The 24,587-nt window shown below is 46.5% G+C and overlaps 1 protein-coding gene across 2 annotated transcripts in view; it reads right to left on the bottom strand.

Moving 5' to 3' along the window:
- The window catches only part of FBXL20 (F-box and leucine rich repeat protein 20), a 34,051-nt gene extending 21,882 nt beyond the window's left edge, over positions 1 to 12,169 (bottom strand). The window contains exons 1-7 of one of the 2 annotated variants that reach the window (XM_069751670.1): positions 11,874 to 12,169; positions 5,009 to 5,070; positions 4,847 to 4,901; positions 4,577 to 4,651; positions 4,385 to 4,479; positions 3,230 to 3,298; positions 1,135 to 1,230 (exon numbers count right to left, since the gene is read on the bottom strand). In XM_069751670.1, coding sequence (XP_069607771.1) covers positions 1,135 to 1,230; positions 3,230 to 3,298; positions 4,385 to 4,479; positions 4,577 to 4,651; positions 4,847 to 4,901; positions 5,009 to 5,070; positions 11,874 to 11,915 — 494 coding nt within the window. In that variant the 5' untranslated portion in view covers positions 11,916 to 12,169. The remainder of the gene's footprint in view (positions 1 to 1,134; positions 1,231 to 3,229; positions 3,299 to 4,384; positions 4,480 to 4,576; positions 4,652 to 4,846; positions 4,902 to 5,008; positions 5,071 to 11,873) is intronic. The other variant, XM_069751669.1, reaches the window with a different exon arrangement.
- Between the last annotated feature and the right edge of the window lie 12,418 nt (positions 12,170 to 24,587).

The raw sequence follows: 24,587 nt of genomic DNA, 5'->3' as shown, positions 1-24,587 counted from the left end.
TCATTAAAAACGTCAGCTCGGCACACAAAAAATAAGCCCTCACCCAACCGGAGATCACAAAAAATGGAGACGCTACGGGTATCGGAAAATGGCGCAATTTTTTTTTTTTAAGCAAAGTTTGGAATTTTTTTTACCACTTCGATAAAGAACCTAGACATGTTTGGTGTTTATGAATTCGCAATGACATGGAGAATCACAATGGCAGGTCAGTTTTAGCATTTAGTGAACCTAGCAAAATAACCAAGCAAAAAAAAACAAGTGTGAGATTGCCCTTTTTTTTTTTTTTTTTTTGCAATTTCACCGCACTTGGAATTTTTTCCCATTTTCTAGTACAAGAAATGGTAAAACCAATGATGTCATTCAAACGTAAAACTTGTCCCACAAAAAAACAAGCCCTCACATGGCCATATTGACGGAAAAATAATTAAAAAAAAAAAGTTATGGCTCTGGGAAGGAGGGGAGCGAAAAACGAACACGGAAAATCCCACTGTCATGAAGGGGTTAATGAACATTCTGGATTTTTCCGCGATGTGTTTTGGCTGCGGAAAAAAAACGCAGCATGAGCATAACAACGCGGAATTCCATTAAAAATAATGGGATGCGTTTTGTAAGCATTTCCGCAGCGGGAAAAAAATGCAACGTGGGCACATAGCCTTAAAGTCATCCTTCACTTTGACCCCATTGCTCATTTTTCACATTTTTAAATTGAAACTGAGAACTAAAATCTTCTGTGTGTGAGCGCTCGGCCAGGTCTTCCTTCTCTGCCTCCCACCCGCTCCATGCAGCCTAGGGCACAAGTGGCGATATTACCAGCTATAGCTTCCTTGCAAGAAGTGGTCTACAATTGGGGGAGGGGGAATTCAGTTTCTGGAGTACATGCAATGTCTAGCTTTGCAGCTCAGTGCTATGGAGGCATGTTGGAATACTAGGAACTGCCCATAGGCAACAGCCTCAGTGTTAACCCTTCAGCGTCCTGAGGGCCATTATAGTACTCAACCAATAACATGCATTCAGACTATAAGAATATTATGGAATAAATCATAAAGATCAAACAGAGGTATAGAAAGAGCACAGTTCACATGGGATGGAGCAGCAAGTTATATTTGTGCCCTGCAAGGTAAAGGTAATGCTCACCTGAGAGCCTTGAGGGAGAGGTTGGTAATGGATGTGCATGAGGCCAGGTCCAAATGTTTCAATTTACAGCAAAATTTACTGAGACTAGACGAGGTTCTGGAAGGAAGGACAAGCACAAGAAGTCAGTGGCGCCATACAGCCTGCAAAAGGCTGGGATCAAAGATTTCTGCACAGACTATTACAAGCTTTGCAAGTGACCCATACCCAATCAGAGAAGAGATCTGGCTGTCACTAAAGACCCCTGTGCACTGGACGTTATTCTGGGTCTGTAGGGATGACCCCCTCACTGGCACAATCACCATATTAAAGGGAATGTGTAATCAGAAAACCGGTTATAATAATGGTATTTGTAAGACATTTGGGCTACGGATTTGAAAAAAAACAAAAACCAAACCAAACAAAACATCTATTCTTGCAATTTTCATACTGGCCACTAGGCCTAATATTAGACTCCTGCTTCCTGTCTAGAAGAACAACATGGGCATGCTCTGATCCAGGCAAAGGCTATAATAAATTTTAACAGTGTATTGTGAATGGCAGATGGTGGATCCTGTGTCATCCATAGTGAATATATATTTTCATTCAGTCACGGAAATCCCGCATCGCTGATTGGTCTCGTCAGCTGTCTGTAATGGCTGCCGCGACCAATCAGCGACGGACACAGTCTGATTAGTCCCTCCCTACTCCCCTGCAGTCAGTGCCCGGCACCCGCATACTCCTCTCCACTCACCATTCACACAGGGTTAATGCCAGCGGTAACGGGCCATGGATACTGCACTCTGTAACCGCTGCTATTAACCCTGTATGACCGAGTTTTTTACTATTGATGCTGCCTAGGCAGCATCAATAGTAAAAATATGTAAGGTTAAAAAGAATTAAAAAAAAAAAAAAAGTATATATATATATAATCCCTCCATTGTAATCCTGTTTGTGACAATATTAACACTGATGAGACGTCATCTGAATAGCACAGGAAGCACAAGTTTAGCAGAAGGCCTAGATACCAGTGTGAAAACAGTAAGATCTTAGATTTTTCTATGCAGATAGTGATAAGAAATTGGAGAAAAATTAAAACAACCACCACCAACTCACAAGATTATAAAAAATACAATTAACATAAAAACCTGAATTAAACAAGAGGTAAATTTTCTGATGAGACATTCCAAGTGTAAATCCCTTTTAAAACGGTCGACCCTACAGTTATGTGACACGGTTTCCTGTGTATAACTATTACATTATAGAGCTGGGGATGTGGCATTGCCATTATATCAACATGCCACCCTTTAAAAAAACCAAAACAAAGTGAATGAACTGGATGATGCCCACTTGGGCACCAAGAAGATTTCAACATGTGAGCCTGGATATGATTTTTGTAAACCACAAATGACGAGGTTGTCTGATGTTCCAGTCTTCAGGAGCCCACCGCTACCCTGCCTCTCAACTTCCTGGTTGACGGGGGCAGTGTGCTCCTAAAGGCTCACAATACTCCCCGACGGCCCAAACAGAGCGCTACTCGACGCTGCTAACGGAAGCGACTTTCCCTCTGCAACACAGGAGAACATGTGGAAAGACAGAGGCTGGCCGGATCCAGCAGTATGCTCCGCATGTTCAGCGTGCCCTTTGCCAAGGAGACCGACCACCTACGAGGTAGCCAGTTACCTTAGGAATTAGCAGTACACAAGAGAAATAAAAATCCCTTCGTTCAAAGAATGGAGAGGATTTTTATTAAGCGGTAATCTGAAAAAGCACTTTATATAAGCACTTTACAATACCACCCATTTAAAAATAAACACCTTTGATTGCATATAATCTTAAGAAGCTTATACATTAGAGAGTGTGTACGGAATTAGAAAACAATCATATTATATATTTATGGGGAGGGGCGATGGGAAGAAACAGTACTACACTTGTCCATGAGCTGCGTTTAGACTAAGCTGCAATACCAGACACAGCCCATGTGTAGAAGTGGTGCTGTGCCTAGAAAATATAACAAAAGAATAACCCTTTTCTAATCTAGGTCTCATCCAATAAGGATGACTCACCAACAAAGTCCATTGTTACGTGGACCTCCCATATACCACGCATTATTACTCACGTGTCAGTGATTTTGGTGCAGCCATTTAGATTTAATACCTCAATATTCCTACAGTTCTGGGCAAATGTTCTGTAAAGGGGAAAAAAAAAAAGACTTTGTAAGTATCTGAAAGGAGAAGAAAAGCATTGAAAATTAAAAAAAGGTTTCCAGACATTTAGGAATGCAGCAGATAGTACTGAGCTTGTAGGCCAATTCCAGGGCTGGGGTCCTCCTGTACACTGATCATAGAGAGAAGAGGAGCGATCTCTCCTGAACAGTCAGGAAGCCATGGAGTTCGACAACCCTTAACCAGAGAGGCAGAAGGAAGGTTACAGTGTGAAGCAGCCGATTGGCCTCCCATAGCTACGTTCTTGCTGGCTGAGGTCGATGGTATAGAGGAAGGATCATAGGGTTTACAATCAGCCATTGCCAGGTCAGGGATGGGCCTAGACACAAAGTCATATCAGGCTGTGTGCACCATAAAAAGCTCTTGATGAATTTAAATTTTTTAATGATTTTTCTCAATGGGGTGGAGGGGGGGGGGGGGGGGCAGATGGCACAGTGTATATTCCCAATGATGGCACAGTGTATAGTGCCAATACTGGCACAACCATGATGTGCCCTGAAGTAAATGGCCACACAAGGCGATAATCTGTATTCCCAGAAGTGTGAGAGCGTTCAATTACATATTCTGAGGAAGCAATTTCCCATAGCCTGCCTTATCGCACAGTAGTTTGAAGTGTAAGGGCCCTTTCACACTGCGTTCTTCACCAAGTTCAGTGGTCCAGTCAGGGCTTACGTCTGAATCCCCGTCAAAACTGGTATCGGCTAGTGTGATAATGACTACGTCTGGGTGTTCGTATACATCCGAAAATGATTCATGACAGAGCACAAGGTGACCCCGTCTGCTCCATTATAGTCAATGGTCCCACGTAGGCCCAAAACCCATTTTGTGGGGGAGTTTGGATGCAACAACCGAAGGGACCACTGAACGTGGGCAATAACGTTGTAAGCACCTTAAGGCATTTTCGAGTTTGTGTGTGATGTACAATCTGCTGAGAAACCCATGTATTTCTACTGCCGTTCTACATAGCCTTGGTCATGGAGATATACGAATAGTCTCTGTAGTAAAGTCATCTCATTACAGTAGATTCCACAATGTTGGTCCACACATACCTCAGAGCATTATCCCCTACGCCAAGGCATCCACGTAAACTGAGCTTTCGGAGAAAGCCCCCACATCTCTTTGATATATTCTCTACCACGCGACCCTGGAACATAATAGTGATAACAAGAGATGAAGGAATCAAAATATTTAACCTGAGGGAAGGAAAAAAAACATGAAAAACTGCTCGATTGATTAATTACCTCTATGTCCCTCTGGAAGTCAAACAAGTCAATTCGCTGCCAGTTGCTTCCATCAAGTGCGAGAACATTCCAGGCCTGAAAGAGAAATCAATGATCTTAGAGATGTTTATCTCTAAAATAAGAGACAAGCTGGATCTATGGACATCATCCAAAAAGTGTAATCCTCCTCACGGGGGCATTACTGGGATCCAACTACACCTAGGACTTCATCACGGGAGACAGCCATGGTCAATGAGAAGGGATCGATTGACCTCACTGGTCTTCACTTACCCTGGAGACTTGAGCACATCGACATAAGGTTACAACATCTAAAAAGGAGAAGATCCTAGAGAGAGGAAGATAAAACAAGACAACATTATGAACTGTCCTGCCAAGAATGACCAGAGTAATGGATGTTCAGCCACATTTCCATTGCTAAAGGCAATAGCTTACCTAAGCAGAAGCTCCTTTGGAAGCTTCTTGTTGATTAGAGCCTCATCATTGTTTGAGAACATCTGAAAGAAAGACAAGCAATAGAAAATAAATAAATAAAAATGGAAAGGCTAATAAGAGGAAACAAGAAGGGGGGGGGACAAGGCCAAGTACACGCTGAGTTTTTTTCCTGCAGCAAAACCTGAGTGCTTGGCAGGAAAGAAGCTGCAAGTTTTGCAGCGTTTTTTCCCATTCAATGGGTGAAAAACACAAAGAAAAAAAAAAAAAAACCGCTGAAAGAAGTGACGTATTTCCACATATAAACCAAACAAGCAAAGCACAAAATACAGATTTCTGAAATTAGCATAAAAAAAGGCAGCAAAAACGTTTAGTGTGAACTTAGCCTCAAGGGCAAATGTTTAATAAAAGTCTGAAAAACATGGAAATACTAAAGAAATCTAAAGTATCTGGCGAATCATTAGCACTCCACCAGTCCTTTCCACCAGTCCACTAAATACTGATGCAATTAGAATTTGCCCCTCTAATTTGTTCTGTTCCTTGTGATTATTTTTATTTATACAATTATCTGAACCGTATTCCTAATGCTAGCCCTATTTAGGGTATGTGCACACGTCCGGAAAGAATGCAGAAATTTCCTGAGAAAATCATGGAGGTTTTCCGCAGGAATTCTGCACACATTTTTATTGCGTATTTTGTGCGATTTTTCCTGGAGCTTTCCAATGCAATATAGTGGGAAATCAACTTAAAATCCCCAAAATTAATGAACATGCTGTGTATTTTTCCGCATGCTTTTTTTTGGCGGAAAAAAAAAGCAACATGTGCACAAAAATTGCGGAAACCATTAAAAATGATGGGATGCTTAATGTATGCGTTTAAGCTTTTTTTGCAGCGAAAAGCTGCCGGAAAAAAAAAAAAAAACACAAAAAATCCGGAGCGTGTGCACATACCTTAGGGTTAGAAAAAGTGCTTTAAAAGAAAAAAAAAAAAAAAAAAAAAGGCATTGCTTTTTTTTTGTGGGGGATTATTTACAGTGTTCATTACGTGTTCGTTACCGTGAAAACTACCTGGAAATATGTACGATTCTCAGTGTCAGTACAGTCATGGGGATAGCAGATATTCATAGGTTTTGTTTTTTTTTTGTTAAACAAATTAATACATTTGTAAGCTAAATCAGTAAATAAGTTCTGATGTCCCCATATTCCGAGACCTGTGCCATGTTCAGCCGTCAGTAGACGGGGCTGGGTGAGGGCTTGTTTTTTGTCCTATGAGGAGACGCATTTATTTATCCCATTTTCGGGTAGAAACGATGTTTTGATGCTTCTGATCACATTCTTTGAGATATTGCAGCAGCCTGAAAACCACAGTTCCAGTGTTTTGGTTTTATTTTATTGCTGCAGAGTTGACAGATCGAGTTAATCAATTTCATACAATGACAGATCGAACTTTTATGGACGTAACAATACCACTATTCTATATTTTTACAGATGGAAAAAAAAAAGGGGGGGGGGGCGGCGATTTGAACTTTTATATCCCCAATGGGCTCTGCATAGGCAGTAACAGATGACAGCGCTCACTTCATTGTACCGACATCTGCTATCTCTGCTGCTGCCCATGCAGAGAGCAAAAGCCGATGACAAACCCCATCTCCGCTCCTGCACAGGCAGCACAGAGCTGTTAGCACTGCTCCAAGACGCAGGGACACTACTTGCCAGTGCTGCCGATTTGAAAGTGGTGGAGGAGTCGAAATTTTGCACCCCACAGACTTTGGAGGTACACAACTGAGCCCAAAGCTAAAAGTTTGCTAGAAGAGGATGTAAGTTTTGATGAGTTTAATGGGTGGGCTTCGTCATGCCTCGCCTTAGCTCTGCCCAGTATAGTGTGAGCCAGCCTTAAAGTGGTGTGAAACCGCCACTTGACGTTTGTAGGTCATAAGATGGCAAATAAACAGAATTTTTTTTTTTTTTTTTTTTAAAGAAAGGATTCTTCCTAGAACTTCCACGAAACCTCAAAATCCAGGGTTGAACAAATGCTACAGAAACATCCCTGGTGGGAGCCGTGTGGCCAGCCATGAATAGATGTATGCCCGGTAACTAGTGCATGCAGCTGGACTATTACACATGTCCTTCTATGGCCCAGACAGCTTGGTCATAGCCCAACTCCAAAGGACAGGGATTACAGTGCAACCCAATGAGGACTGCAGTTTCCTGGTGGCACAGAGAGGGCGCTGGTGCTTTATATTTATGTATGATGTTACTATATCCCTCTGAAATGTACCGTACTGCGGAATATGTTGGCGCTATAGAAACAAATTATTCCTATATAGGTGCTGCTCAGACTCTGCTGTAAGAGGCGCCTCCTGCCGACTTGCGGGCTGCTATAGACACAGGTAAAAGATAGGAAGTGACAATTTAGGAATTATTTCTTATGCATCATTCAGGTCAGTAGCACACTGGGGGCGGGGGGGGGGGAAGAGAATATAAGTACCGAGGAGTTCTAGTCATTTATTATAATTACAGGATGTGAACAGAATTAATTGATATATAGAATATTTCTGGGATTTATAGAGGAACACATGGTGGCTGGGCAGTTCAGTAGGAATAATGATTGGGTTGGTAGCGGCAGGCTAGATTGAGGAGCTCAGCAATGAGCCATCTGCAGACTCTCCTACAACTCCCCTTCATCAATCCAGAATGATCTGCTAACATTTCACATATAGTGGCATTAGGGGTTGTATATTTCATTGGGCCACCAGTCTCAAGATCATTTACATCTAGGGGATGAAAACCCTTCCTGACCTCCAGGCCTGCTCATACGTCATCTAAAAGAAAGAATAATATATATATATATTTTTTTTTTTTTCTTGGACATCGGCGGTACCTGGCTGATACACAGGTGACTGATCTGTGCTGTTCAGCTCCACAACTGATGATTGGTGGGATTGCCTGGTGGTGGACCCCACTGATCTGATACTTGTGAGTTATCCTGAGGATCAGTCATCAGTATAAAACCTTTTAAAAAATTACTATGGGTTAATCTATAGCTGCTATGGAAATCTGTCTCCATAGTAACAGATGACAACAATGCTTGTGTAGTCTGATCCTGCCATTGCACTCCCATTCACCCGTCCTCTGCTTATTGCTAATCTACCAAACTGGTAACCGGCTGATCACCTCTGAACCGGGTCCTCCAATTGCCGGAGAGCAGCTATTATCAGAAAGCCATTTACAGGAATGACGACAGTGTATAATGAGTAGATGGGCCAGGACTACCAAAGTGGTAGCCCCCCTAGAGAGTCTTTTGGCCCTAACCTCTTAAAAAGCGGAATGACCCCATAAGGAATTTATGGAATCTCAGAAGAAAATGCAGGTAGCTTAAATTGTAGTAGTTCTGATGTTGGGGAAGCTCCATAATAGGAATCCACAGGTGTAAAACCGCAGGTGGAATCCGCACAAAAAAAAAAAAAACTGCAAGAAATCCGCAGTAAATCCGCTGGTAAAAACAGTGCGCTTTACCTGTGGATTTTTCAAAGACTGTGTGGAAAAATCCGCACACGAATCCGCACCGTGTGCACATAGCCTTTAGGACAGTCTGTGTCCAGAAGTCTGCAGGGCAAGTAGAGAAATGTCGTTATTCCTGTAGTCGGGCAGGAGAGGAGCTGATAACATTCCTGTACAGTGGCGGCTGGAGCCACATATATGGCGGTATACACAGGGCAGGGACTTTTGCATACAGCTAGAAACACAATGCTGCTCGCTTTATCTCCGTGTCAACATGTCAGTATGCAAATACCTCAGCTTGTGAAAGGAACAATAACCTGGTGTCTATGTAGTCAATTGTTCTCTGTTATCAGCCGCATCAAACCAGCAACGGAATTACAGTGAAAGTCTCTGCCCTCCTATACCTCCTTACATCTATGTGAGCGATATTAGTTGGTGGTCTTATTCTGCCCGTCTATAAAGGGCTGAACACTCGGGGCACAATTGGCAGAGGCTTTCCAGGCTCCTCCTGTGAGGGTGACGAGGGCACGCACAAGCTTTTATGTCCCAGTAGTCCTCTGATCCTCTCATAACACCCCCCGTCTCGGTCATCTAGCTGCATTGAATGGCGAGGAGACATCGCTCTGATACACGGTCCCAGACTCCACGCTGATGGCCGGGTGGAGGTGGCAGGTTTAATTAAACATACAGCCGAACCCGCGGCATCATTACATCTCTCAGGGAAGTTACACAGCGTTGGCACCAGCAGAAATTAATTTCAGTGTTAGCCTGCATATAAAGCGAACCTCCCAGGGCAGCCATCATACCACCACCACCCATAACACAGGGTATTACCATGAAAGAAGCAGGCAGAGGTGCACTACATGGCCCAGAAAGCCCTGCAGAGTTTAGCAACAGGAGAACATACAAGTCATTAATGTGCCTTTTCGCCTGCTGCTGGCATCGGCTGGCACCAAGGGGCATTAGAAAGAGTAATGACCTAGGCAGCAGTACACAATGAGGGGGCTTTCTAAATCTCCTCAGACAGTAGTCGGCAGGGAAAGAAGGCCATTTACCTCCCCCCAATAAACCATATGCATATGAGCGGGCACTTTAGAGGGGGAAAAAGGAGAAATAGCTGTGTGGGCAGCTGTAGGGTAGACCATCAATGTTCCAGCACCGTGAAGGGGGGTCCGCCAGTCTCATTTATGTAAGAGCAGTGGTACCAGCGGCAGCTACCCATATGGGAGAGCCACTGATAATAATGAAGGACATCACACTCGTAGGACCCCACCAGCCAAACATTAAACGGACAGACCCTCGGGAGTTCGCTTGTGTTATCCCAACATAGTCATTTATAGCATATATGGCTGCCCTCTATAGCATATAGGCACCATCTAACACCACATATCGTCTGTAGTGCCCACCCGGAGTCACACTGCAGTTGGTGCCCACTGAGGCCCTACTCAGAGAAGGACGGCATCATCTTTGTGACAGACAATAGCCCTGTGGAGCCGACTGCTTCCTTCTAGTAATCACCAAGGGGCACACTGATCCGACCACGGATAATGGTGGCACAATGTGAGGAAATGCCCTTTACTACATTCCAGCTACAGGGAGCATTTCCTAGGAGTTGTTATTTAGGCAGTTCCCCAAGCGCCCATTGTTACAGTCCACAAGAGGCCTGTTGAGACATGTGACAATCTTCCTCTTACTGATGTAGGAGTGCAGCCCTATAATAAGCCCTACACCCAGATTATCAGAGCAGGCCCAGGCAGAATTGCATACCCTGGACCTTCAGAGCTGCAATCAACTACATACAAGTATAAAAAAGTGGGAATTTTTATTCCGACTCTTTTCCTGCATCAGAACTACAAAATTATCAGTTTTAGAGCTAGCGTACACTGGTGTATAACACAGCTGAGTGCTCTCCAATGTTTTATCTGATAGTATAACCTTGTGCCAAGTGCTAGGGGACAGCGCAGATCAGTGAATATTTTCTCATGTCGGCTCAGAATTTCAGATCACTCGCACCCATATAAGTCTATGGGTGATTGTGAAACATCGGACTGCACTCAGACGTCATCTGAGTGCAGTCCGACATCCATAGACACAGAGTAGAAGATGGAGAAATTAATTTCTCCGTACCTGTACTACAATCCTCTCATGCGAGAGCTAGATCCATCTCTGACAGGGTTTGATCCGAGTGTCATTAGAATAATCGGCCTCATTCTCTAGCAGGAGAAAATATTCAGCAGTGCGAGCGAGCCCGAACAGGGAGAACTTGGGCAACCTTATTTGCCGTTTTCAGGAGCTGTTTCTGGTCAGTGAATCAGGGCAATACTTTCCATTCACAGAGACTGAAAATCTGCACAGACTTGATTTGCTGAAGGACTATACAAACATTATTAGTACCTATTAAATATCAAAATAAAAAAATAGAAACACACCAGGGCTACCCGTTTTGATCACAAAGGTTCTTAATGGGCTGCGATTAGTGAAACGCATCGGCCTAGCGGGTTTCTATTTTTCCCCATTTTGATAGGAACTAATAATGTTTTTATAGTCCTTTCCATTACGGTTGCTGGAGGTCTTCCTGCCTTCTCCGTGAGCATTTCCACCCTGGAGCTGGCCCGTGGTCCGCACCCTTATCACACGATACCCAGACAGGTGGAGCTGATGGGAGATTTTTATTTTACTTTGCCATTGAGACACCTGACGCTGCAGCCATGAACCACCAGCTCCATGGACACAAGCACCACTAGTCCCAGCATGCTGCAGTGTCTCCTAATGCCGGATGTGAAAGTGAGAGGTGCCGCACAGCCCCTGGGACCCCCTGCAGGCACAAGAGGGGGCGCAGTCTATGAACAATAAGGTTGTATTTCCATAAGCCGAGGCCAAAGATGAGGACAGCACCCTAAAACCAACTAAACCTGTGGGTGCAGATGTGAGGGAGGCGAGGGGCTGCCAGAGACCCCCGATCCCTCACGTAGTGGGGGACATCAGCCTGAATGGCACTAATGTTACCAGGGTGCGGGGGATGGAGCAGACACATTGGACTTCATCCATCGCTCAGTCCCAAAACTGGTGATAGACGCAACGTTACAATAATTCGCTATGGAGAATCGCTTCCTCTCACGATTAACTGTTACAGTGCTGGGATAAGCGGCACCATGCCACTCAGGAATTATTATACATTTTAGAGCCGATCCCATGGTTTCCTGAGGTCAGAGCCATCAGTGTGATGGTTACAGGTAAAGGCCATGGGTCACATCCCAGAACTACCCCAACATCAGAGGTCACTGTCACCATCCTGCCCCTCCATCATCCATATACCCCCAGAAAGCCCTCCCATCACCCACACACAACACCCGGTACAGGAGTCGCACCTCAAACCGGCTCTTGGTCACCCCGTTCATCTCTCTCCGCATGGGGGCGCTGTGGGCGCTCTCGGGGTGCTGAGCCCCTTTGTGTCCGGGATCCGCCGAGTAGTGACAGGGGCGCCGCCTGTCCCAGCAGCAGTGACCGGGTAGAGGCAGCAGAGCGGCCGTGGCAGGAGCTCCGCTCCCCGGGCTGTGTCCTGTGCTGTCACCGGGGCTGCCCGGGATCCTCTCCCGTCTCTAAGGCCTTTAACTTTAGCCCAAAACAATAACACCCGCACCTGCCAGCATCGGCGCCTGTGATTGGCTGAGTGAGGTAAAAGAGGGCGGGGTTACCAGCTGACAGCTGATCGTAGCCCCAGGGACTAATGGGAAAGCCGGCACCGGGGACTGGAGCAGAGGCCGGAAACTGCCGCCTACTCCCGGCTGACAGTCTGACGCTCCGCCGGCGGATCGGGCCCCTAGGGGCCCCGAGTTCCCCTCCTTCCTTTAGTATAGCTTTAGCCAATAAGAAAGAGCACGGGCATTTAAACGTGACGTCATTATCGCGGGAATCCTTACACTGTGAAGACTAGAGATTTAAAGGGCTCGTACCCTGAAGTGTATGCAATCTATTGTTCCCTGTAAGCAGCCGTTGCAGACTAGGGCGAGGCTGGCTGTGGTGGGATCATTGCTCTGTATCCAGTCACAGCTACATGCTCGTGGAGATGAGGTCTGCCCCCGTGTACCAGCTGCACTTCTTCTCTAGTATCTGCACACTTTAGGGTCACTGCGGGGTTTTTTATTAGTTTATTTTTTTTCATAGGTGCAGGGTTGTGGACTCATGGCCAAGTGTTTTCATGGGTTAATCCTCTTTGTCCGCTGCGTTTTTCTATCTTAAACCCGTGAGTAAGAAGATTTAGCCGGGGATTTCAGAGAGAGAATAGATCAGTCACCTGGAGGATTAAATCAATTTCAGGAAAGGAGGTAGAAAGTCTCCGGCAGCGGATCACCATCCGGCCTTGTCTGTACGAAATGAATATAGCGACGAATTCAGAGACCAGAACTGGTGATTGGCTTCCTCCATGTCCATTGTTGTCAGGAAAGTCTACCTCCATATTACACAGGTCGGAAAAAGACCTAGGTCCATCGATAGATTTATCAGGAGCGGAGAAACGGTTTCCTATTTATTGTCTGCAATCAAGTAACTAAGATTCTCCTGGAAAAGTCATGCATGGATGAGATTAGAAAAAAAATGGCGCGCTTAGATGCAGTACCAGACACAACCTATCAATTTTATTATTATTATACATTTTTATAGCGCCATTTATTCCATGGCGCTTTACATGTGAATACGGGGCAAATATAGACAAGTACATTAAGCATGAGCAGATAACAAGGCACACGGATACATAAGGAGGGAGGACCCTGCCCGCGAGGGCTCACAGTCTGCAGGGGGTGGGTGATAAAACACTAGGAGAGGGTAGGGCAGGTTGTGCGGCGGTTCAGTAACTTCAGGATCACTGCAGGCTGTAGGCTTGTCGGAAGCAGGGCTGCCACTAGGAATTTCAGGGCCCCATACTGGCAAAATTTTCAGGGCCCCCTTAAGACTCCGCCCAGGCTCCACCCCAGCCCCGCCTCCACCCCTCGAACTGTCCACAGCCCCACCGCTGTCTCTTGGCAAAACTACACTTCTCACAAATCACACATTAACAGTTCCCATCACCAGATCAAACACATAGCCAGCAGCTTTTGTTTTGTCCAAAAGATGTTTTTTAATCTGAGACGACAACAAGGTAGACTCTTTTGGCCGGGCCCTACTCTACTCTAACCTATTAAACATTTGTTAAAATATGCAATACAATTTAGGTGTATTTTTATTTATTTTTTAATTTTTCAAATGACCAATAATACCACATACAAGGGACAAATACCACAACACCATGACCAGACACCATATTATCACAACATAGCGACCTATAATACTATCTACAAGGAACAAATACCGCCACACCATGTGCAGACCACATATTACCACCACAGTGACCGAACAATATCACATACAAGGGACAAATACCACCGCAGCATGTCCAGACCACATATTACCATCACATGGTGACCAACTACATACAAGGAACAAATACCAACACAACATGAAAAGACCACATATTACCACCACACAGTGACCGAATAATAGCACGTACAAGGAACAAATACTGCTACACCATGGCCGGAAAACATATTACCACCACATTGTGACTGAATAGTACAATACTAATCATTAATTTTAAAAAAATACTATCACCATAAGTGCCATTATACACAGGAGATCTGTACTTAGTATGCAGTGTGTGTACAGGTAATACAGTGGTCACCGATGCCATTATACACAGGAGCTCTTCATATAGTGTCAGTGTACAGGTAATACAGTGGTCACCGATGCCATTATACACAGGAGCTCTTTATATAGTGTCAGTGTACAGGTAATACAGGGATCACCAGTTACATTATACACAGGAGCTCTGTATATAGTGTATAGTGTACAGATAATATAGTGATCACCAGTGACATGAGCTCTGTATACAGTATACAGTGTATGGTGTCAGTGTACAGGTAACATACTCACCAGTGACGTCTCTAGCTAAAGTCTTTCATCTTTGCATTTCTTTTTAATCCAGCGCAGACCGCTATCACTTCTTTCTGCCAGGACTCGTCTCTGCATAAAATAACACAGTTATCTAGAGCACCGCTTCCAGAGCACATTCCCCATTTTTTCCCTTTCTTCTACACTACACATCTGACTTCAGACGTTCAGTCCCCATCACCCCCACATCATCATTTGCAGTCCCCATCACCCCCACATCATTTGCAGTCCCCATCATTTGCAGTCCTCATCACCCCCACATCATCATTTGCAGTCCCCCCATATCATTTGCAGTCCCCATCACCCCCACATCATCATTTGCAGTCCCCATCACCCCCACATCATTTGCAGTCCTGATCACCCCCACATCATTTGCAGTCCCCATCACCCCCACATCATCATTTGCAGTCCCCATCACCCCCACATCATCATTTGCAGTCCCCATCACCCCCACATCATTTGCAGTCCCCATCACCCCCACATCATTTGCAGTCCCCCCACATCATTTGCAGTCCCCATCACCCCCACATCATTATTTGCAGTCCCCATCACCCCTACATCATTTGCAGTCCCCATCACCCCCACATCATCATTTGCAGTCCCACCACATCATTTGCAGTCCCCATCACCCCCACATCATTTGCAGTCCCCATCACCCCCACATCATCATTTGCAGTCCCCATCTCCCCCACATCATCATTTGCAGTCCCCATCACCCCCACATCATTTGCAGTCCTCATCACCCCCACATCATCATTTGCAGTCCCCCCACATCATTTGCAGTCCCCATCACCCCCACATCATCATTTGCAGTCCCCCTACATCATTTGCAGTCCCCATCACCCCCACATCATTTGCAGTCCCCATCACCCCCACATCATCATTTGCAGTCCCCATCTCCCCCACATCATCATTTGCAGTCCCCCCACATCATTTGCAGTCCCCATCACCCCCACATCATCATTTGCAGTCCCCATCACCCCCACATCATCATTTGCAGTCCCCATCACCCCCACATCATTTGCAGTCCCCATCACCCCCACATCATTTGCAGTCCCCCCACATCATTTGCAGTCCCCATCACCCCCACATCATTATTTGCAGTCCCCATCACCCCTACATCATTTGCAGTCCCCATCACCCCCACATCATCATTTGCAGTCCACATCTCCCCCACATCATCATTTGCAGTCCCCCCACATCATTTGCAGTCCCCATCACCCCCACATCATCATTTGCAGTCCCCCCACGTCATTTGCAGTCCCCACCACCCCCACATCATCATTTGCAGTCCCCATCACCCCCACATCATTTGCAGTCCCCACCACCCCCACATCATCATTTGCAGTCCCCATCACCCCCACATCATTTGCAGTCCCCATCGCCCCCACATCATTTGCAGTCCCCATCACCCCCACATCATTTGCAGTCCCCATCACCCCCACATCATCATTTGCAGTCCTGATCACCCCCACATCATTTGCAGTCCCCATCACCCCCACATCATTTGCAGTCCCCATCACCCACACATCATTTGCAGTCCCCATCACCCCCACATCATTTGCAGTCCCCATCTCCTCCACATCATCATTTGCAGTCCCCATCACCCCCACATCATTTGCAGTCCCCATCACCCCCACATCATTTGCAGTCCCCATCACCCCCACATCGTGTGCAGTTCCCATCACCCCCACATCATTTGCAGTCCCCATCACCCCCACATCATTTGCAGTCCCCATCACCCCCACATCATTTGCAGTCCCCATCACCCCCACATCATTTGCAGTCCCCATCTCCTCCACATCATCATTTGCAGTCCCCATCACCCCCACATCATTTGCAGTCCTCATCACCCCCACATCATCATTTGCAGTTCCCATCACCCCCACATCATCATTTGCAGTCCCCATCACCCCCACATCATCATTTGCAGTCCTGATCACCCCCACATCATTTGCAGTCCCCATCACCCCCACATCATTTGCAGTCCCCATCACCCATACATCATTTGCAGTCCCCATCACCCCCACATCATTTGCAGTCCCCATCTCCTCCACATCATTTGCAGTCCCCATCACCCCCACATCATTTGCAGTCCCCATCACCCCCACATCATTTGCAGTCCCCATCACCCCCACATCATTTGCAGTCCCCATCACCCCCACATCATTTGCAGTCCCCATCACCCCCACATCATTATTTGCAGTCCCCATCACCCCTACATCATTTGCAGTCCCCATCACCCCCACATCATCATTTGCAGTCCACATCTCCCCCACATCATCATTTGCAGTCCCCCCACATCATTTGCAGTCCCCATCACCCCCACATCATCATTTGCAGTCCCCCCACGTCATTTGCAGTCCCCACCACCCCCACATCATCATTTGCAGTCCCCATCACCCCCACATCATTTGCAGTCCCCACCACCCCCACATCATCATTTGCAGTCCCCATCACCCCCACATCATTTGCAGTCCCCATCGCCCCCACATCATTTGCAGTCCCCATCACCCCCACATCATTTGCAGTCCCCATCACCCCCACATCATCATTTGCAGTCCTGATCACCCCCACATCATTTGCAGTCCCCATCACCCCCACATCATTTGCAGTCCCCATCACCCACACATCATTTGCAGTCCCCATCACCCCCACATCATTTGCAGTCCCCATCTCCTCCACATCATCATTTGCAGTCCCCATCACCCCCACATCATTTGCAGTCCCCATCACCCCCACATCATTTGCAGTCCCCATCACCCCCACATCGTGTGCAGTTCCCATCACCCCCACATCATTTGCAGTCCCCATCACCCCCACATCATTTGCAGTCCCCATCACCCCCACATCATTTGCAGTCCCCATCACCCCCACATCATTTGCAGTCCCCATCTCCTCCACATCATCATTTGCAGTCCCCATCACCCCCACATCATTTGCAGTCCTCATCACCCCCACATCATCATTTGCAGTCCACATCACCCCCACATCATTTGCAGTCCCCATCACCCCCACATCATCATTTGCAGTCCTGATCACCCCCACATCATTTGCAGTCCCCATCACCCCCACATCATTTGCAGTCCCCATCACCCATACATCATTTGCAGTCCCCATCACCCCCACATCATTTGCAGTCCCCATCTCCTCCACATCATTTGCAGTCCCCATCACCCCCACATCATTTGCAGTCCCCATCACCCCCACATCATTTGCAGTCCCCATCACCCCCACATCATTTGCAGTCCCCATCACCCCCACATCATTTGCAGTCCCCATCACCCCCACATCATCATTTGCAGTCCCCATCACCCCCACATCATTTGCAGTCCCCATCACCCCCACATCATCATTTGCAGTCCTGATCACCCCCACATCATTTGCAGTCCCCATCACCCCCACATCATTTGCAGTCCCCATCACCCACACATCATTTGCAGTCCCCATCACCCCCACATCATTTGCAGTCCCCATCTCCTCCACATCATTTGCAGTCCCCATCACCCCCACATCATTTGCAGTCCCCATCACCCCCACATCATTTGCAGTCCCCATCACCCCCACATCGTGTGCAGTTCCCATCACCCCCACATCATTTGCAGTCCCCATCACCCCCACATCATTTGCAGTCCTCATCACCCCCACATCATTTGCAGTCCCCATCACCCCCACATCATTTGCAGTCCCCATCACCCCCACATCATCATTTGCAGTCCCCATCTCCTCCACATCATCATTTGCAGTCCCCATCACCCCCACATCATCATTTGCAGTTCCCATCACCCCCACATCATCATTTGCAGTCCCCTATCCCCCCTTCACTTCATCTGCAGTCCCCCTTACTTCATCATTTGCAGCCCCCTATCATTTCATGTGCAGTACCCCCTCAAATACACTTCATCATTTGCAGCCCCTATTATTTCATCATGTGCAGTACTCCCTAAAACACACTCCATCATCTGCAGTCTCACTCCCCCCCACCTCACCTCACCTATTTTAAAAAACAAAAATGTTTTTTATACTTACCTCAGTCGTTCCCGAGGCGCCTAGTGTTTCCAGCAGTGAAGCAGCAGCTAGAATGTATGGGCTGCTGAGAGGACCTGACAGGAGCCCCTACATTCTAGCACATTCACTACTGAGACGGCTAGAATGTATGGGCTGTAGTCAGGACCTGCAGGGAGCCCATACATGCTACAGCCGAGCAGGAGCTGCGCAGCCGACTAGGTGAGACGGCCGTGCACAGCTCCAAAACGGCTCCCGGGCCCCAGCGCCGACGTGTGCGCCGCAGTGCACAGTATTTTAGTGCATGATGGGGCCCGATCAGTAGACGCACAACAGTGGGGCCCCTCTGTGTACTGCTGCTGACCGGGCCCCATACAGCAGTAACGGCTGTAATGCCCTGATGGCAACCCTGGTCGGAAGAGGTGAGTCTTAGGTTCTTTTTGAAGGTTTCTATGGTAGGCGAGAGTCTGATGTGTTGGGGTAGAGAGTTCCAGAGTATGGGGGAATCACGGGAGAAGTCTTGGATGTGGTTGTGAGAAGAAGAGATGAGAGGCGCCGTCAATAAGTGTGGCGCCGTCTCTGAAAGAAAATAGCCCTGCGTTATTAATCCTGTACAACCACTTACAAGGGAAAATCCATCTGGGATATTTTAATTGGGTTGGGACCTCCCAGTCCAGTACAGCAATGGTGCAATGATTAGGATTAAGTGGCTGGACCAGACAAAAGTGGAGACAGTTAATGACATTTCATACAATTCTACATTTCTGCCAATACCTCCTTGATTTGACATGAAGAGAGTAAAACAAACTATACACGCTGCTCAAAAAATGAAGGGAACACTCTGTGGCCTCCCCGCTAACTCTCTTGCACCACTCCAGTCTGTCCTCAACTCTGCTGCCCGGCTAATCCACCTCTCTCCTCGCTACTCCTCTGTTTCTCTCCTTGGCAAATCCCTCCACTGGCTCCCAATTCCCCAACAAATCCAGTTCAAACTACTAACAATGATCTACAAAGCCATCCAAAACCTGTCCCCTCCCTATATCTCTGAACTAATCTCCCAATGTCTTCCCTCACGTAATCTCCGATCCTCCCAAGACCTCCTACTCTCCTCCACACTTATTCATTTCTCACACAACCGCCTCCAAGATTTCTCCCGAATATCCCCCATCCTCTGGAATTACACTCCTCAACACGTCCAATTATTCACCACCCTCGGATCCTTCAGACGGAACCTGAAAACCCATCTCTTAAGGAAAGCCTACAGCCTGCAATAACCATTCTGCCGCCTCACCACTACTGAAGCTACCGCCTCAGCAACCACCCGAGCTGCTGCACCCCCAACCTTCTGTCTCTTCCCCATTATCCCATAGAGTCTAAGTCCACAAGGACAGGGTCCTCTCCCCTCTGCACCAGTCTGTCAATATAAATTTGTTTACTGTAAATATATCTATAACTCTATATGTAACCCATTTCTCATGTACAGCACCATGGAACTAATGGTGCTATATAAATAAATAATAATAATAATAATAATAAAATCCCACATCCTACATATCACTGAATGAAATATTCCAGTTGTAAATCTTTATTCATTACATAGTGGAATGTGTTGAGAACAATAAAATCTACAAATTATTAACGTAAATCACAACTAATATCGCAGGTCTGGAGTTGGAATGTTGCTCAAAATCAAAGTGGAAAATGAAGTTACAGGCTGATCCACCTTCAGTGGAAATGCCTCAAGACAAGGAAATGATGCTCAGTAGTGTGTGGCCTCCACATGCCTGTATTACCTCTCTACAACGCCTGGGCATGCTCCTGAGGGATCTCCTCCCAGACCTGGACTAAAGCATCCGCCAACTCCTGGACAATCTGTGGTTCAATGTAACGCTGGTGGTGCGAGACATGATGTCCCAGATGTGTTCAATCGTATTCAGGTCTGGGGAATGGGCGGCCCAGTCCATAGCTTCAGTGCGTTCATCTTGCAGGAACTGCTAACACACTCCAGCCACATGAGGTCTGGCATTGTCCTGCATTAGGAGAAACCCAGGGACAACCGCACCAGCATATGGTCTCACAAGGGGTCTGAGGATCTCATCTCGGTACCTAATGGCAGTCAGGCTACCTCTGGCGAGCACATGGAGGGCTGTGCGGCCCTCCAAAGGAATGCCACCCCACACCATTACTGACCCACTGCCAAACCGGTCACGCTGAAGGATGTTGCAGGCAGCAAATCGCTCTCCACGGCATCTCCAGACTCTGTCATGTCTGTCACATGTGCTCAGTGTGAACTTGCTTTCATCTGTGAAGAGCACAGGGCGCCAGTGGCAAATTTGCCAATCCTGGTGTTCTGTGGCAAATGTAAAGTGTCTTGCACAGTGTTGGTCTGTGAGCACAGCCTGTTGTGAATTCTGTTATCGAACTCCCTCCTGTGGTCATGAATGGTACTTCGGCGAGTTCTGTCCATGGACTCCCTCTGGTGGCTGTGAGTGGAGCTGCTGCTTCTGAGGTTCCTTCCACAGGTGACGTAGCTTATTCTTTGGCTGGCTGCTCTATTTAACTCCACTCAGATCGTTACTCTATGCCAGCTGTCAATGTTCTTGTACTGGTTCAGTTCGCTCTTGGATCTTTCGGGTGACCTGTCTACTCCAGCAGAAGCTAAGTCCCTGCTAGTTTATTATTTGTTCATTGTTTTCTTGTCAAGCTGGCTATCATGATTTTTCCTTGCTAGCTGGAAGCTCTGGGATGCAGAGTGGCACCTCCGCACCGTGAGTTGGTGCGGAGGTCTTTTTGCACACTCTGCGTGGTCTTTTGTAGTTTTTTGTGCTGACCGCAAAGATACCTTTCCTATCCTCAGTCTGTTTAGTTAGTCTGGTGTTGTGAGTTCTGTTTTTGGGCTCCCTCTGGTGGTTACTGATGGTACTGGGTGATTTGTGTTCTGCTGTCTCTGGTGTCCACCTGTTCTATTAGGATTTGGGAGTTTCCTATTTAACCGGGCTTTCTTGTCATTTCCCCGCCGGCTATCAAGGTTATCAGAGTGTTTTGTTACCTCAGCTTCTGGCTTCAGTAATCTTCAGGACAAGCTAAGTTTTGATTTTCTTGTTCCACGTTTTGCTTTATTTTTGTCTTGTCCAGCTTGCATATAATTGTCTCTTTGCTGCTGGTTGCTTTAGTGGGCTGTAATTGCTCCTCATGTTCCATGAGTTGGAACATGAGTTCAAGTAATTACAGGATGGTTTTTTGAAGGGTTTTTTGCTGACCGCGCAGTTTACTTTTGTATCCTCTGCTATCTAGTTTTAGCGGGCCTCATTTTGCTGAATCTGTTTTCATACTGTGTATGTGCCTTCCTCTCATTTCACCGTCATTATATGTGGGGGGCTGCTATTTCTGTGGGGTATTTCTCTGGAGGCAAGAGAGGTCTGTGTTTCTTCTAATAGGGGAAGTTAGATCTTCGGCTGGTGCGAGACGTCTAGGATCAACGTAGGCACGTTCCCCGGCTATTGTTATTTGTGTGTTCAGGTTTAGGGTCGCGGTCAGCTCAGGTTCCATCACCCTAGAGCTCGTTGGTGCTTGTCCTTTTGTGATTCCCTGCCATTGGAATCATGACAGTCTGGCCTCCCTTTGCTGAAACTTGTTTCATTCCTGTGTTTGTGACTTTCATCTTAACTCACAGTCAATATACGTGGGGGGCTGCCTTTTCCTTTGGGGAATTTCTCTGAGGCAAGGTAGGCTTTATTTTTTATCTCTAGGGCTAGTTAGCTCTTAGGCTGTGAAGAGGCGTCTAGGTAGCGTTAGGTACGCTCCACGGTTATTTCTAGTGTGTGTGATAGGATTAGGGGTTGCGGTCAGCAGAGCTCCCACTTGCCAGAGCTTGTTCTTGTTAGTTTAACCATCAGGTCATTCCAGGTGCTCCTAACCACCAGGTCCATAACAGTACAGCTGGCCCAAAGTATTAATGCATCTCAATAGAGGGATAAGAGAAGTTCTGAGACCATTTTTTTTTCTCTGCAGTGTGTTTTGTCTTTCTTTTCCCCTTAACCTCTGGGTGGTTCAGGACACAGGTGTAGATATGGACATTCAAGGTCTGTCCTCTTGTGTGGATCATCTCACTGCAAGGGTACAAAACATTCAAGATTTTGTGGTTCAGAATCCTATGTTAGAGCCTAGAATTCCAATTCCTGATTTGTTTTCTGGGGATAGATCTAAGTTCCTGAATTTCAAAAATAATTGTAAACTGTTTCTTGCTTTGAAACCCCGCTCCTCTGGTGACCCCGTTCAACAAGTAAAAATCATTATTTCTTTGCTGCGTGGTGACCCTCAAGATTGGGCATTTTCCCTTGCACCAGGAGATCCTGCATTGCGTGATGTTGATGCGTTTTTTCTGGCGCTTGGATTGCTTTATGATGAACCAAATTCAGTGGATCAGGCAGAGAAAATCTTGCTGGCTTTGTGTCAGGGTCAGGATGAAGCGGAGGTATATTGTCAGAAGTTTAGGAAGTGGTCTGTGCTTACTCAGTGGAATGGGTGTGCCCTGGCAGCAATTTTCAGAAAGGGTCTTTCTGAAACCCTTAAGGATGTCATGGTGGGATTTCCCACGCCTGCTGGTCTGAATGAGTCTATGTCCTTGGCCATTCAGATCGATCGGCGCTTGCGGGAGCGCAAAGCTGTGCACCATTTGGCGGTATTCTCTGAGCATAGGCCTGAGCCTATGCAATGTCATAGGACTTTGAACAGAGCTGAACGGCAAGAACACAGACGTCGGAATGGGCTGTGTTTTTACTGTGGTGATTCCACTCATGCTATCTCCGAGTGTCCTAAGAGCACTAAGCGGTTCGCTAGGTCTGCCACTATTGGTATGGTACAGTCTAAATTTCTTTTGTCCGTTACTCTGATTTGCTCTTTGTCGTCCTATTCTGTTATGGCATTTGTGGATTCAGGCGCTGCCCTGAATTTGATGGACTTGGAGTTTGCCAGGCGCTGTGGTTTTTTCTTGGAGCCCTTGCAGTATCCTATTCCATTGAGAGGAATTGATGCTACGCCTTTGGCCAAGAATAAGCCTCAGTACTAGACTCAATTGACCATGTGCATGGCTCCTGCACATCAGGAGGATATTCGCTTTTTGGTGTTGCATAATCTCCATGATGTGGTCGTTTTGGGGTTGCCATGGCTACAGGTCCATAATCCAATATTGGATTGGAAATCTATGTCTGTGTCCAGCTGGGGTTGTCAAGGGGTACATGGTGATGTTCCATTGCTGTCAATTTCGCCTTCCACTCCTTCGGAAGTCCATGAATTTTTGTCGGATTACCGGGATGTATTTGATGAGCCCAAATCTAGTACCTTACCTCCTCATAGGGATTGCGATTGTGCTATTAATTTGATTACTGGTAGTAAGTTTCCTAAGGGCCGACTGTTCAATTTATCTGTGCCAGAGCACGCCGCTATGCGGAGATATATAAAGGAATCCTTGGAGAAAGGTCATATTCGCCCGTCGTCATCACCGTTGGGAGCAGGGTTCTTTTTTGTGACCAAGAAGGATGGTTCTTTGAGACCTTGTATTGATTACCGCCTTCTTAATAAGATCACAGTCAAATTTCAGTACCCTTTGCCGCTGCTGTCTGATTTGTTTGCTCGGATTAAGGGGGCTAGTTGGTTCACCAAGATAGATGTTCGAGGGGCGTGTAATCTTGTGTGTATTAAACAGGGCGATGAATGGAAAACAGCATTTAATACGCCCAAGGGCCATTTTGAGTACCTGGTTATGCCATTCGGGCTTTCTAATGCTCCATCTGTATTTCAGTCCTTTATGCATGACATCTTCCGAGAGTACCTGGATAGATTCATGATTGTATATTTGGATGATATTTTGGTCTTTTCGGATGATTGGGAGTCTCATGTAAAGCAGGTCAGAATGGTGTTCCAGGTCCTTCGTGCGAATTCCTTGTTTGTGAAGGGGCCAAAGTGTCTCTTTGGAGTTCAGAAGGTTTCATTTTTGGGTTTCATTTTTTCCCCTTCTACTATCGAGATGGACCCTGTTAAAGTTCAGGCCATTTATGATTGGACTCAGCCGACATCTGTGAAGAGCCTGCAGAAGT

The sequence above is a fragment of the Ranitomeya imitator genome, chromosome 2 (genome assembly GCF_032444005.1).
Source record: "Ranitomeya imitator isolate aRanImi1 chromosome 2, aRanImi1.pri, whole genome shotgun sequence".
Lineage (NCBI taxonomy): Eukaryota > Metazoa > Chordata > Amphibia > Anura > Dendrobatidae > Ranitomeya > Ranitomeya imitator.
Note: the sequence above shows the minus strand (reverse complement) of the source record. Positions and strands in the feature narration are given on the sequence as shown.